Source organism: Nannobrachium achirus (assembly GCF_963921795.1).
Source record: "Nannobrachium achirus genome assembly, chromosome: 15".
In the NCBI taxonomy this organism is placed as follows: domain Eukaryota; kingdom Metazoa; phylum Chordata; class Actinopteri; order Myctophiformes; family Myctophidae; genus Nannobrachium; species Nannobrachium achirus.
Window position 1 is genome coordinate 17,776,726 of NC_137822.1, and position 14,540 is coordinate 17,791,265.

The window sequence follows — 14,540 nt, forward strand, 5'->3', positions numbered from 1 at the left end:
GGACATGGGAACAACAGAGTACATTGGGTGTGGTCTGAACAGAAAGTAATAATAATCAACATCAATAACACTAGTCCAAACCCGGGGATGTGCACACTCAAATTATTTGCAGACCTTGAGTTATGGGCTGTTGTCCCCATTGCAGTTAGAGCTGCAGACTCAGCTTCCGCCGTAGTCTAAAGACTCACCTCTTCAGACTCCACCTTAGCCCATAGCACTTACAGTAGCACTTGCCTTCCCTCGATGCACATACAGGCTATATATGCAAAAAGGCTAAAATGTAATTTAGAGAGCATTTTTATATAGACTGATGCCAGGCCATTTTCGTACATCGAAGCTATAGTGTGTATACTGTAGCTTCGATGTACAGATATTGATGTTGATATTTTTTATATTTTTGATTTGTATTGATTTTATTGAATAGGTTCTTGGTCTACCTACTACATTTTTAGATTACTATTTAAATGCATTTGATGTATTACCTTGTGCTGTCCTTGCCTATTGTACATCACTCTAGATTAATGCCTAAATTGTAAATTGTTGTGGAATCGTTGGCACCTGCTGTACAAGCATGAGAAGTTCATGTTGATGCTGTTTGAGCTAAGCTATGTGTGCTACTAACACAATAGGGTTTCGAGCATTGCACGTGTCAATCTGCATGCTAGTGCTATGGGGACGACATCCAAAGCGCCTTCTTGCTCATAAAACGCTGTGTGTGTGTGTGGACACGGGTCCTAAATGGAGGTTTAGCATCAGACTCTTCTGGCATTCTCCCTCTCTCTGTGTGTAAGCCAAATGTAGGTAGCCGCTATCCCATAGCATGCCATGAAAACAGTTCCCATAGCCCAAACTCTACGGTGTTTACCATGAGGTTGGGGTCGAGAGTCCAATGACCATGGCTTTTTGCTGTATTAGAATGTGACAACACCCCCACTGTTGGTTCTGAGGGGGTGTCCTTGTTTTCTGAGTCTTGCATTCAGCCAATCAAATGCAGGCAGGGAGGCGCTTGGCAGAACGGCGTTACGTTACAATATCACGCAACTCTTTATGATTTCTGTCAGGTTGTGTTCCCACATTCTTGTTGACTGACACGGCTCATTCAAATGAATTGATTGAATAACTGACAACAGCCCATAATTCACACCCTCCCTTTACCCCTGTAAGCTCCGTAGGAAACTTCATGCCCAATATCGGTGCCTGGGCCTGTAAATGATCCCTGTTGAGATTCTTATAAAGAATTTATAACACAAAAATGTTAATGATTAGTCTTCAGTATTTTCATGATTCTTCAGGCTATAAAGCTATTCAATTAATATTTTATGTTTGAAAACGTTTTTGGATGGATATTGCAATAATAGTGTAGTGTGGTGATTGTGCTTGTCTCCTCATGCTGGTCTTTTGGGTGTGTAAGGATTTTGAGGCAGGAGAAAAGTCATGGTGTGGAAATGCAATGAGCCAGTCCAACTCCTGTTTTTAGCCCATGGCTCAGGGGCTTGTTTTGCCCATAAATCAGTGATTAACTCAAACAGCTCCAAAACAATGAGGTCTCCACTCCGATCTGTGGGGAATTGCTTTAAGTGTGACCATGGGAAAAAAGATTAGCCAGCTTACCGTGACAGAAAGCGCTGTGTGGGATTGCATGGGGGTGGATTCAGGGTTATGAAAGACCATAGATCCATGGATGGTATGATGAATGCTAGATGCTGTACTCCATCCCTCCGGTGTGTTACGGTCATTAATTATTCTTTCTCTCTCTCTCTCTCTCTCTCTCTCTCTCTCTCTCTCTCTCTCTCTCTCTCTCTCTCTCTCTACATACTACACATATGCAGATAAACATATTACATGTAGATAATGTTCTGCATCTGCCCTCTGAGGACTGTTCATATGCTTGTGCATAATTAGCCATGGTGTGATATTGGGGATTGGCCCCAGCCCCAAACTTCTTACTCCAAGGACATCCCCTGCATGGAAGGAAGAAGTCAGGATTGGGTGTTTTCTGTGAAAGCATGCCAGTTTTGCTCAGCATGGTGCCACAACAGTTAAGCAGCAGGTTTCTTTCGTGCTCAGGGCCCCTCCCAAGTAACCAAGAAATATTCAAGGCTAAACTGCTGAAATCTCAAATAGCGTATATGAATCTAAGTACCTAGAGGCATGCATGCATCAGTGACATTATGCTGATACTTCAGAGAGAATATACATACATGCCTTCGAATCAGAAGAACATAGTAAAATCTGGAGCGTTAATTTAAAGCTGCAGTCCTTAACTTTCATGTCATACCTGGGGGGTCAGACATGAAAGGAGTCATGGATGGGCAGATTGTGCACTCTAACGAACACAAATGGCCGTGTTCGCGGGTGGGAAATCGGGCGTGGAGGACTGCATTAACAAGTCCTACGGTTGGTGACATCTGACAGGGAGCAGAACTGAGAGGGATAGCATTCCTCAGCAAGCGTTACGTCCTCGCGATGAAACTCCTCACTGTCAGGTGAAAGGAAGCGACTGGTGATGGCATGAGTATCAGAGGAGAGGAGACACGTGGGTTGTTTACACCCTCCCCAAGACCAGTCAAAAGTGGTCACTGGTCAGCAGCAGTGACAGGCGGCATGAGTTAATTTTAAGGCCCAAAACTGGGAGAAAAATTAAAAGGTAACAAGAAAAAAAAACCCTCTCAACCTTTTTATGCCAAGTACCACCTCAGAAAATATGTGTCTCTCCATGTACCACCATAATAACTGATGTTAAAATACATGTGCGTAGACCCACCCCATCCTATTCAGCTATGCACAGTTAAAGCTGTACTGTGGAAGCTGCTCAACTAGTGGTCAGTAGCGGTATTGCTTTTTTCGGCCCCCCCGTGGCCGTCGCGAGCACCTCCGCCTCGCCGATACGATTCCGTAGAGCTGTCTCCCATCATTTTTAGACCAGGATTGAGGGAGTAGCAGGCAAGATTCCTTCACCAATGTAAACACAGTTGCTGAGGGAAGCTACTTCCTTTAGAGACGGCAAGACTCGCTGTGATTGGCCGGTGGTGTATGATCGGCGCTGTGATTGGCCGGTAGTGTATCATGTGGGAGATGACAACATTTTGCCGGGAAATTCTCCCCCCCTCACAACTCATAGAAAACATATAAAGAGAAGGCTTCAGAAGCTGAAAATAACAGAGTGGGGGTTCTAAAACTTTAGCGATTTAACAGTTAGGACAATTTTAAGATTTGTTTTATAAAAAAAGTTACATGGTATAACTTTAACACAGGAGGTCAATTTATTCCTTGATATTTTCATTTTTGTTGCATTTCTAAGCCAATAATTTGATGAGCGGGTCATCGGACAGATTTAGCTACATTTCTGAACTTCCCATGCAAACTGTAATGTGATTCTCAAATCCTCTATTAACGGCGAGGTGTGCCCTCAAGCTCAGTTCAGCACGGCTGGAGAGCCTATTTCAACCAATTGTTTGGTCAGAAGAACTACCTGTAGTATAATATTAATATTTCACTCCACATGTATTATTTCTTATTCTTGGGAAACTCCTAGATCTGTGTACCACCAGAGGGGGGCCCAAGTACCACAGGTTGAGAACCACTGCCCTAAGCCAAGGTTGACTGCTAAACTCATTATTTTATTTTAAAAGATTTGTTTTGGGGCTTTTATTTATAGGACAGTAGACTGACAGGAAATGGGGGGAGAGATGGGGAGTGACACAACGGCAAAGGTCGTCAGGATCGGGAATCGAACCGGCAACGCCACCAGGCATCCATGCCCATGTGGCAACACTCCTGGACCAGTAGTGCAGCGGGCGCCCCAAAGTCATTATTTTATATTGTATATTCAGTAAATGCATTTGAGTGGGGAGAGGACTTCAAGTATGAGACTGTGGTCTGTCTACAGGTGATTAACTGCTTAAGATCAGACTACTAATTACCTCCTCTGTCATGTCTTACTCAACAATACAAACCTGGTTTGTGTGTGTGTGTGTGTGTGTGTGTGTGTGTGTGTGTGTGTGTGTGTGTGTGTGTGTGTGTGTGTGTGTGTGTGTGTGTGTGTGTGTGTGTGTGTGTGTGTGTGTGTGTGTGTGTGTGCAGAGTGCAGACTGTGCACATTTGAAAGGTACATTCATTTTCTTTTCTGTAATTCCTAAAACCTGACTTTATATACTGTAGAATGTTGTCATTAATATTCCAAACAAAGCGGTTATAATGCAACAACAGTTATCTTCATTTGGATTCAAGACTGTTTTTGTTATTTGTAGCTGTGCTTACCCCAAAGGTCCATAAATCTTAGCACTGCAAGTAAAGGTCAAGGGCTCCTTCTAGACAGCTGTTTTCATCACACTCCTCACTTTTGTATTATCATTCATCATTTAATTGAATTGGCGAGCTGTGCTATGCACCATTATTTTATGAGTTATTTGAAGTAAAGAAATTGAAGCCAAGAATTTGCCACTTCCACAGTGCATTTCTTCCTGGCTTACAGAGTTGACAACATTTCAGAAAACCTTGGAGTGAAACTTGATGGTACTAGCAGAGCAACTTTTTTGTGGCCTGTTTGGGGTCACCACCGATTGCCAAAGGGATTTATTTTTATTCTTTGTACTTGAAGTAAAAAAGCATTACTATTTACAGCCATTTCCCCACTTCCACAACTTCTAATCCTTACCCCAACCATAAAAAAATGTAATAAAACTGGAGAGAGAGAGAGAGAGAGAGAGAGAGAGAGAGAGAGAGAGAGAGAGAGATTAAACTTGACATTTTTTAATTTGTTTTTATGCACATGTATATTTATATTCTGTAGCTACTGTAGCACTTTGAGATTTGAAATGTAAAGTGCATTATTATTAGTATTAGTAGTAGTATTATTATTAGTAGTAGTACTGTAGTGGGTTTATTTATGTTAGACATTTATTTCATATGAACTGGTGACGTATTTGTTTTGACAGAGTGAGGAAATACTGTAGGCCAGGTGAGTGTGTGAGGCGAGTCATATACCGTACGTGAGTCTCACAGTCAGTGCATGAGATTTGGCATCTCTGGGTTTAGCCTTATTTTTTCATCATGCCATTGAGAAGAGCTTCGGCTTTTCTAATCAAGTCGAAACGAGTATTTAAAAAAATAGATAAATATGTGAATGTGGGCAAAGTGTAACCAATGAGGAGGTTTCTGTACAGCTACATTAAGCTAGCCACAGTGGGTGGTACAGCTGAGATGTGTCTCCATGGCACTGACACTGTAATCTCTGGATTTAAGGAGTGAGACACCCTTTGAAGATGAGTTAGTATTCAAACTGTTTGAAGTGTTTGTGGAACATCAAGCCAATCTCACAGCTCAGGGCCAAACACTAAAACTCTAGTGAATGACGGGTGGCACAAATGACAGGATTAGTTTTTTAGAATATTTATTTTTCAGTGGCAATTGGGAGCGATGAGCCATGACAGATTATACGTGATTTTGTGTGCTGTTGGTCAGTAGTGATGGAAGAAAACCTTTTCTTTTGTAGCAGAGCTCTTTTGCTCATATCTAATAATTTAGCCTAATTTTACTACTTTAGTAGAGGTGGATGATGTCACCTTTTCTTATTAAGACTAGGGGATCTTGAACTCCAAATGTCTCAGAGGTGGGCTATGGAGGCTAAACAATTTACCTGACGTTAATACGTTGTACAGTATGTGTGTATGTACAGTATATGGTATGTCCCCTCAAAAGTAAACCAATCATAGGCATAGCTCATGCCACTACATGCATGATGTCACGAACAGAAGCACCTCTAGGCCATGAAAGCCTTAATTTCTTTCTTTCTTTGAAACTTAAGAAGAGGATAATGAGTTGGAATATAGTTGAAAATCTATCCTGCTAGTCTTACCGTTACCACGTTAGCTGTGGTTATGCTGTGCAGCATGGAAATACATTATAATAATGAATTGTACCTGTACCAGTCAACCCAACATCTGTAAATGATGTATAAAGATTGCTAAATGGCATAGACCACACTTTATCTCAATTACTTCGCTGTTTTCTCCCTGTTCCTCATTCCCATCACTCTCCTCATTGGCAGATTAGGTGTGAGACTGTACAGTCGTTTGCTTTTGTATTAAGGCTGTGTAGACATCTGTTCTACACACTCCCAGATGCCCTTGTTTTCTGTGGCAGTGCTATATTGCGATACATAAATAAGCAGTGTTTTGCTGTGCTGTATTTCTCTGAGGAATTCACTCATGCTGCTGGCACCATGGTGCGGTTCCCCATTCTCCACTGGGAGACGGCTGGATGGCTAGAACACTCCACCTCGCCCCTTTCTTCCATTTTAAACACCCAATTTATTTCCTTCATGAGATGGATCTTGTAGATTGAATCATTTTCACAGTTGGAGGCTCGTTGTGGGCCTGAAATGAAATGAACCCCCAAATCAATTTCAAACGGGAACAACAAGTGAGCTCTCCCCCTGCATCGCTGAAGTACCTCTTCAAATGGATTTTGTTATTGAAAACGAAATGAAGTGTTGTGTTTTTCCCCCCCGCCCCATTTTCCTTTTATTGCAGATTACTGCTTTGTTCTCTTCACTACCGTGATTTCCGCTGACTGTGGTGTAATCTAGGTTAATTTCAGCACTTTTGCTTTTCATGTCAGGAATTCCATAAAAGTGTCGTTCTGAAGGGTGGTGGTAATTTCTGCCGGGTGATTTATTGCTTTTAAATGGAGCGCCTTTTCCGCCTCTCCTTTGTCGCTGTGAGTTAAGCAGCCATGAAATTGCCTGAATAATGGTGTTTAAATCCAATCTAGGTTTGTCCCCTCAGCTTTCCCGTACACCATTCAATAGCATGTCCTCCTGCTGGTTGTGCTTTCTCTGTCTGCTGCAACTTCTTCTTCACCCAAAGCTCCAGGCTTTTACATTAGTGTCAATTCAGGTTCACAGAAGGATTAACCACTTAAGCTGAATACTTAGTCATACGACGGAGCGAAAACAGCAGATCTACACACTTAAAATGCGAAGCATCGAACATGTACATACATACAGGATGATATTCTCAAAATAGGTTGACCAATGTTGACCATCACAGGGGGGTTGTAGAGGAAGAGCAGATGAGAATGAGTTCCACTTTGTGTTCTATTGTCCCTTATACCATGAATTGCATAAAACAATATTGAATATGTCTCAAAACTCACATTTGATGTGGTTCATTGATGCAGAGAGACTGAACACAAGGTATTCGCACTTGCTGAATACTTAAGAGAAAGCTTGCTATAAAGCCAGTGTTTCTGAACCTTTTTTGGGCCAGTGCTGCCTATCCACTTTCCAGGTCCCTGTTAAAATGTAAACTTTATTTTGAACTTTACATTAAACTGGACTGTTTTACACATGATATTGACCATGATAGTGACATGATATACTAACCATCCTCAGTATCATGTCAGTATCATGTCGGCCCCATGGATAACCAAGTTGGAACTATGATGTGGTACTCTATATATACTATAGTAAATGTCAGATGCAAGAAACGATGAGTCAAAACTATTAGCCTGCTTCAGCCAAGCTCATAATGGCTTCAGTCATGATTTATTGAATTGCAATGTTTTTCCACATATTACATTAAGATACAAACCTTAAGTACCACTTTTAGATGACATTTGCTGTTTCTTCTCACATTTAGCAGCATCAGGTTCCACTTATGCCTAATTTATACACAGTTGTACGACTAAGGGTCGATCCATACCGTTATAAGGAGCCTAACAAAGTTCGGTTCGGCACTAGGCAAACCCAAATATGGTTCGCATCTCCCGGTTCGGGGGGGGCGTCAACCGACTAAATTCGGCTCTACGGTGCTGACGAAATGTTGTGACCTCCCGACTTAATTTCGGTACTCAGCGGTGTCTTCTAATTCATTCAGCCCGGCTTCAAGTGCATATTCTCGGCTGTAAATCCAAGGAAACATCGGTCGTTTGGGAGGGAGACACGCCGACTTCCAAATGCTTGTGCCGTGTGTTGGGCATCGCTCTGGTATGGGGAGACGAGTGGAGTGGTGGACTGGGAGGCGCGCGCGCGACACACATACACACACACACACACACACACACACACACACACACACACACACACACACACACACACACACACACACACACACACACACACACACACACACACACACACACACACACACACACACACGTCACACACACACACACACGCAGCTTTGGTGCATGTCTTGCTAGTGCTACTCGCGCCGACCGTTTTAAAGAGAAAAGAAAAGCATAGACACAACTTTGCTAATGTTCCGTGTTGTCCACGACGAGTTGTGACTGCGTGATATGCATGCAGCAAGAGAGGCGGCCGCGGCACGTCTATAATGTGAGCTTGTAGCAGCAGCAGCACCCGTCACTGGTGCTGCTGCCTGCTGGAGCTGCCTGCTACTGTACTCACTGGACTTCAAGTCATTCAACGTGCAGCGCCAGGGCAAGTCAAATATGTATCCGCCCTGCAATGCTCATTCATCGGCCACAAACGTTGTCATGCCACGGACCTCCAATATTTAAGCGACTTCGGCACTATAGCCGTTAAGAAAGTATGGATGAACTCCCCCCGAACCTAAATAATTTCGGGTCGGGGAGCACTCCCGAACCGAAATTAGTTAGGGTCCTTATAACGGTATGAAACGACCCTAAGTAAAATCAGGCTTTAGGCTGCCCTATGATGAGTGGCTCATTATCTCCAAATGAATCCCACTTGAGCCAATGAGGTAAAATTAGCTCCTCCCTTGTTGCCTCTGCAACCCTCCCTGATTTCCCTGGGTAATCGGATTCTAGGTGGAAACGAGTCTGAATTAATTTCATAAAGTACTGATCAAACAGTGCCAGAGGTATCCCCCCTCCTCCAAATGAGTTTAAAAGAGATGCAGATTTCTCCCATAACTCCCTTAAAAGGATTTAGGGAAGCGAGGGAGTTAAAATAGAAAAACTGCCATAAAGGTTTTATTGTAGTATTTATTTTAGCTCTACATGGGTGTTAACTGACCATATACATTCAAAATGTAATGTATACATTGTCTTGTCAGAATGGTTAGACTGGTCAGATCTCCTGTTTATGAAATGTGTCAACTTCTCAGCCCAACAATAAGGATCTCCTTCTGCTTGTGTTTCAGGTGAGCCAGAATCCATGACTTCTCGGTACCCATCTCCTGCCGAATTGGATGCCTTCGCCCAGAAGACAGCCAACAACCCTCTATCCATCAAAATCTTTCCATCCAACATCCGTGTACCCCAGCAGAAACAGCTTAACAGGACAGTGAATGGCTTAGACACTACAGGGCAACGTTACAGCCCCTATTTACAACCCTACTCAGGAGGTCAAGGTTTGTTGGCCATGGTCAATGCTTCTGTGATGGTTAAAGGTTTGGTGAAAAATTGTGAAGGGAAGAGGACTAAACATTCCCCAGCCCAGACTGCAGCTGCACCATATAACAATCCTCTGAACAACAGCTACACAATTACCAGACATGAACACAAGGCCTATCATATAGGCTCCTGTAAGCGCCGTGATGTCTCTAATGAGACACTTTCCTCCAATGCTATCATGACCTCGGGAGATCAGGGCTTGGCCCCCCAATCTGAGCTAGCAGAGGTCCATAGCCTAATGAGACAGATGAACCGAGTCCCACACAGCCAGGCCATGCAGCCAGTTAGAGAGTCACAAGCCAGCCCCTCTCTCCAAGCTGTAGCAGCTGTGGCCTGCTCAGACCCTGGCTATGTTTTGGGAGTGCCACACCAGAGCAGCCTGGCATTCTCAGGTGCAGTGCTACCTACCCAGAGTGCCGATATGGCCAAAGCTCGGTACCTGGATGAAGGAGACTACAGACTGTGGCAGCAGAAACCACAACATCAAATTCAGCAACAACGACAGCAACAACAGCACTATCAACAGGGGACACTGAGGATGTTCAACAATGCTCAAAGGCGCAGTGGCACGGAGGCTACGGTTTGCCGCTCCCCTGAAACCTGCGTCCCTTTGGGACGCTCCACACAGCTATCATACAGGCCACACACCCTCAGTGCAGACACTAATGGGGCCGGGCAGGAGCGAGGCAGCTCCTCCCCTCTGAACTGCGCTGCTATGCATGGAGAGTTCTCTGTCGGACAGTACTTTGCTCCTCCATGGAACAGTGTGTTGGCTACCCCTGTCAGTGACTGTTATACTTCTCAGGAGCTGGCGACTGCTCACTCAATGGGTAGGCCTAGAGATGTAGGGCTCTCCCACCCACAGCCTCATCCAAATCACCGCCACCACCCACATCAGCAGCCCCAGCTCCATCCTCTGGCCTACAGCACAGACCAAAGCCTCTGTTGTGGGATGCCCAGCACGAGCCTCTGCCATGCCTCAGTGCTTAGCAGCAGTCTGCAGTCTCTGGAGTGCCTGATCAGTGAGATCCACGCTCCTTGCATCAAAGAGCGCATGCTGGGCCGCGGGTACGAAGTCATGGGGATACCTCGACTACTGGAGCACCACCAGCAAAACCACATTCAACTTCCCGTCTACAGATAAGACCTGGTACTGCCTCACAGCAGGGCACAGAAAAAGATAAATATTTCGTATACTTTATGGGCAGAATATTATCAATTTGGGAAGACCACTCTACAATAAGACATCCTTTTTTATTTGTGCATGTATTTGTAGAAGGCTCTGTGTTACAAACCTGAAAAGGTAAATGATAATCATTCGAGGGACAAGTTTATTTCAAGATTGTATTCTTGTTTGTATATTTTGTAAGACCATTCATGTACTGTATGTCTGCATTTCCCAATCCCAGTGCTGTGCACCAAGTCAGGATGAAACTTATTTTCGTTTTGCTGTTTTCTTTAGAAACTCTATGGCTATAGATTATTTGCAGGCAATGCCTCTGTAGTTCTTCATAGGGTGCCATAATAGACATTACATTATGGAATGAAATGGGCAGAACTCCAGGCTGCATAATTTGGCATTTATTCTTCTTTTAAACAATCAGTGATGGTAAATTGTGCATTACAATGAAATTGAAATTGAAACCTACCGGTAACTTAAAAATGGGAATTGTGTCTTTGATATGAAAAATGTGAATATGCTGTTAATATGTTTTGGCATACGTCTTTTTATGCTGCTGCTTTTAGAGGACATTTTTTTTATTAGTAATTTAACTTAACTTAACTTCTTTCTTTGGTACATTGTTTATTATTGATTATGTTTTTGGCATTATTGATTTATGGCATACCAGGCACAAACTACAGTCTAGTTCCTTAAATTAGCCATTGCAGAATGTGCTGGCCATGGTAAGATCTTACTTTTAAGTTATTTGTGTGATATGTGAGCATCCAGGATTGTCATGTTTGATCAGTTAGGTAGTTATTATGGTGCACAGCACAGCATATTGTAACACATCCACTCCATACTCAAACCAATGCTGTGGCATTGAATTCATGCAGGATCTACAATTTCTTTTGATTATCTTTTTTTGTTGACTTTTTGAAGAAAGTGAAAGCATGGCTAATAGGTAAATTGTCTTATTATGTTTTTCCTTTCATCAGATGTATTTCACTGGATTGTTGTGACCCAAACTGTCTCACAACACCTTGACACACTGGAGTGCCACACTGGAGAGCGCAGGCCTTCCCAATCATTGACAATACCTTCTTTGTAGGGCTATATACCTGACAGCTAATTTGTGCAATCGTCATATGACCGCTTCGCTAGGGCTGGGCGATATGAACTTCAAATCGATATCACGATTATTTCAAACTCGATTACAATATGAACGACAATGAAGTAGTAAAACTACCGTGGCTCACAACACATCGCATTGTGATGCATTGAGAGCTTGTAGATCTCCTATTTGCGTCAATAACACAGGGTTAATTGGTTAATCAGACTAGGCAATTTAGTCGATTATAAAAAATCTATTCGTGTTTTCATGTTGATTCGTTGATATATAAGAAATAAAAAATATATTCTAAAAAAAATAGTTGATTATTTGATTAACCTACATGAGCACTATTAAGTTTCTATATATTGCCCAGCCCTATGCAGCATCGCTCAACAAAAATAAATGATTTCTCTGCTGGAAAACGTGATGTCATTGTGTCAAATTACTGATTCTCAGTTGAAGTCCAGTTATTTTCGTCGAGTGACATGGAGTGGCAAGTATATAATTAGGCTTGATGGCTTAAACTGTATGACTGAGTAGATCTTTGTCTCTGCACTAGTTCAATGATGCTGACTATTCCTCAGCCTGTTGAGCTCTGTTAAATGGCAGACTGTCTCCATGATTACAAAGTGCAATTATTATATATGGAATTGTGAGCCCTCTCCATAGAGTATGTTGTTAAAATTATTACATTTGCAATGTATGACCCTAGTCCCTTACCCACTTTGCCTATTCTTAATTAAGATTGTCAAATAAATACATTTTTCTAAGCTCTGTATGTGTTATGGTTATTACATTATACACAACATTACATTTCAGCCAGCACAGGAATACATTTTTGAATAATAATTAGATGAGACATTTTCTGCTAATTACAGTATATGAAGTTTTAGTTTTGGTGAAGTAATGTATGAAGTGAAACCACAAGAGTATGCAGTCACATCATATTTGTATTATAACTACTCTTACTTTAGTTTAGAAAGGCATGTCTATTATAATTTTATTCTGTTGATTATTTGAATCACACTGAACTTGTTCATTGAAATTTGTTTCTATTTTGATATTAGTGGGAAGGCGGAATTTATTCCCTACAGTGACTTCATTATCATAGTCTAGATGCATATTTGCTTGGGGCAGGAGCCAGTGAAACCTTGAAAGAATCATATATATGGAAATTGGAAGGCCATCTCTTTCTGTGGTTTTGCATTTCTGTATGAAATCCCTCAGGATAAATGTGCAAGAATATATTACTTTTAATAATATATATCATCCCAATCCCATTATTCAGAAATGACATCTCAGCTATTGAATACTAAAGCCAGATTTATGCTTCAGCGACAAATTGTCATGCGATATTCACTCGACGAAAATGCGATTTTCAACTGGAAATTTACATTTTCAATTGAAGATTTCTGTTGTAAATACTGGTATGATATTTTTGTTGAGTCGCACTGAAGAATAAATCTGGCTTTGGAAATGCTCAAAATGTGTTTTCTTCTTTTTAAATGTGCTCATAATATTGACCTGCTATTTAAGCACTGGCTAAGATGCCTTTTGGATCAACAAAAACGATAGCACTTCTTTGGGTAGGGGGGAGGTATTTAGACAATACCTCTTGTCAACCATCAGTGGCCCTACTCTAGCCTGGGGCCAGCCTAGATACTAATGCATCTAGCTAACTAACTGCAGTATTCCCTCCTTGTTTTAACATGGCTGGGATGTCTAGCTCAGCTAGGCTAGCCCTACTCAACCACAGGACGTAAAGGTCTCTCTCAATGGAAGAGTATGGAGACCACCTCTAACCATTGTGTTGATAGCATACTGCACTAATCATGCAGTTTGGTTAAAATAACATTCACACAAAAAGTTATGGGTTTAATGCTTTAATGTTAGAATTAGATGCACAAATTAAAATAAAATAAGGATGTCCTCTGTGAATGCCTGGCGATGTATAGACCTCTTTAGAGTGATTTGGTGTTGAGTCTCAGCTTGTCACTGAGACGTTGCTGTAATTGAATTCCTGTCTTTGGGCCTATTGTCTTCTGGCTTTGCTCGGGGGCCTCTCTTCATCCTATGTGCCAGACTGTTCAGGCCGGGCCTAGAGGCAGCTGTGCTGCTGATAAAACTGCAGGATTACAGGCCCTGCTCCTCTCGCTCAGTCAGTCAGGGAAGATTAAAGCCTGATTTAATTCTTCGTCGTACACCGGTGCCGCAGTGCCGAACAAAGCCGATCTTTAAGCTCACAATGTATCGCAGATGTGACGCAATATAAGCTTGAACGTCAGCTATTTTCAGCATGCAACTCTGTCGTATGATGCAGCCTAAGGCCTTAATTAGGCATTAGCTGGGTCCCTTTGGGAGGAAAACAGGAGCCACTCTGGCCTGCAGCAAAACAGTCCCAGTGGGGCCACGGTGTAGATAACAGAGGAAGATTGGGAAGAGAGTCAGGGGAGGAAGAGGATGGTTGATCTGGAAGATTAGGACAGAAGAGTTCGAAGAGGGTGGATTTCCCCCCCAGTTATCAGTATCTTCTTTGAAATACTGTCTGGTCAAATTACGTTGTTATTCAACATCAGCCTTTCTTGATGAATTCTGCTGCTATTTTTGCCACAGGGCAAGGTTCAAGTCAAATTGACACACCAAAAATGTAATGTACCGTAGCAATAGTCTATTGGCGCTAACTGGCACTGCTTTAAATGCTTAAAAGACTTTCTTTTAAAATCACTATGTACCCTTGTGTTCTGTGCAAGTGCTGATATCTTTACCACTGATAATAGAGCCTGACCGCTTGCTCTGGAGGTGAATTGAATCTTGACCTTCAGGTCAAAATTCATTTCAAACCAGAAACAGGATCGTGTCAAAGGTCATGTCTCACCTAGA

At 42.3% G+C, this 14,540-nt stretch overlaps 1 protein-coding gene across 1 annotated transcript in view; it reads left to right on the forward strand.

Moving 5' to 3' along the window:
* LOC308299474 (protein FAM222A-like) overlaps window positions 1-10,832 on the forward strand; it is a 28,545-nt gene extending 17,713 nt beyond the window's left edge. Inside the window, exon 3 of the mRNA XM_080743255.1 lies at window positions 9,132-10,832. Within this exon, the coding sequence (XP_080599381.1) occupies window positions 9,132-10,528 (1,397 nt within the window). The 3' untranslated portion in view covers window positions 10,529-10,832. The remainder of the gene's footprint in view (window positions 1-9,131) is intronic.
* Window positions 10,833-14,540: the final 3,708 nt, after the last annotated feature.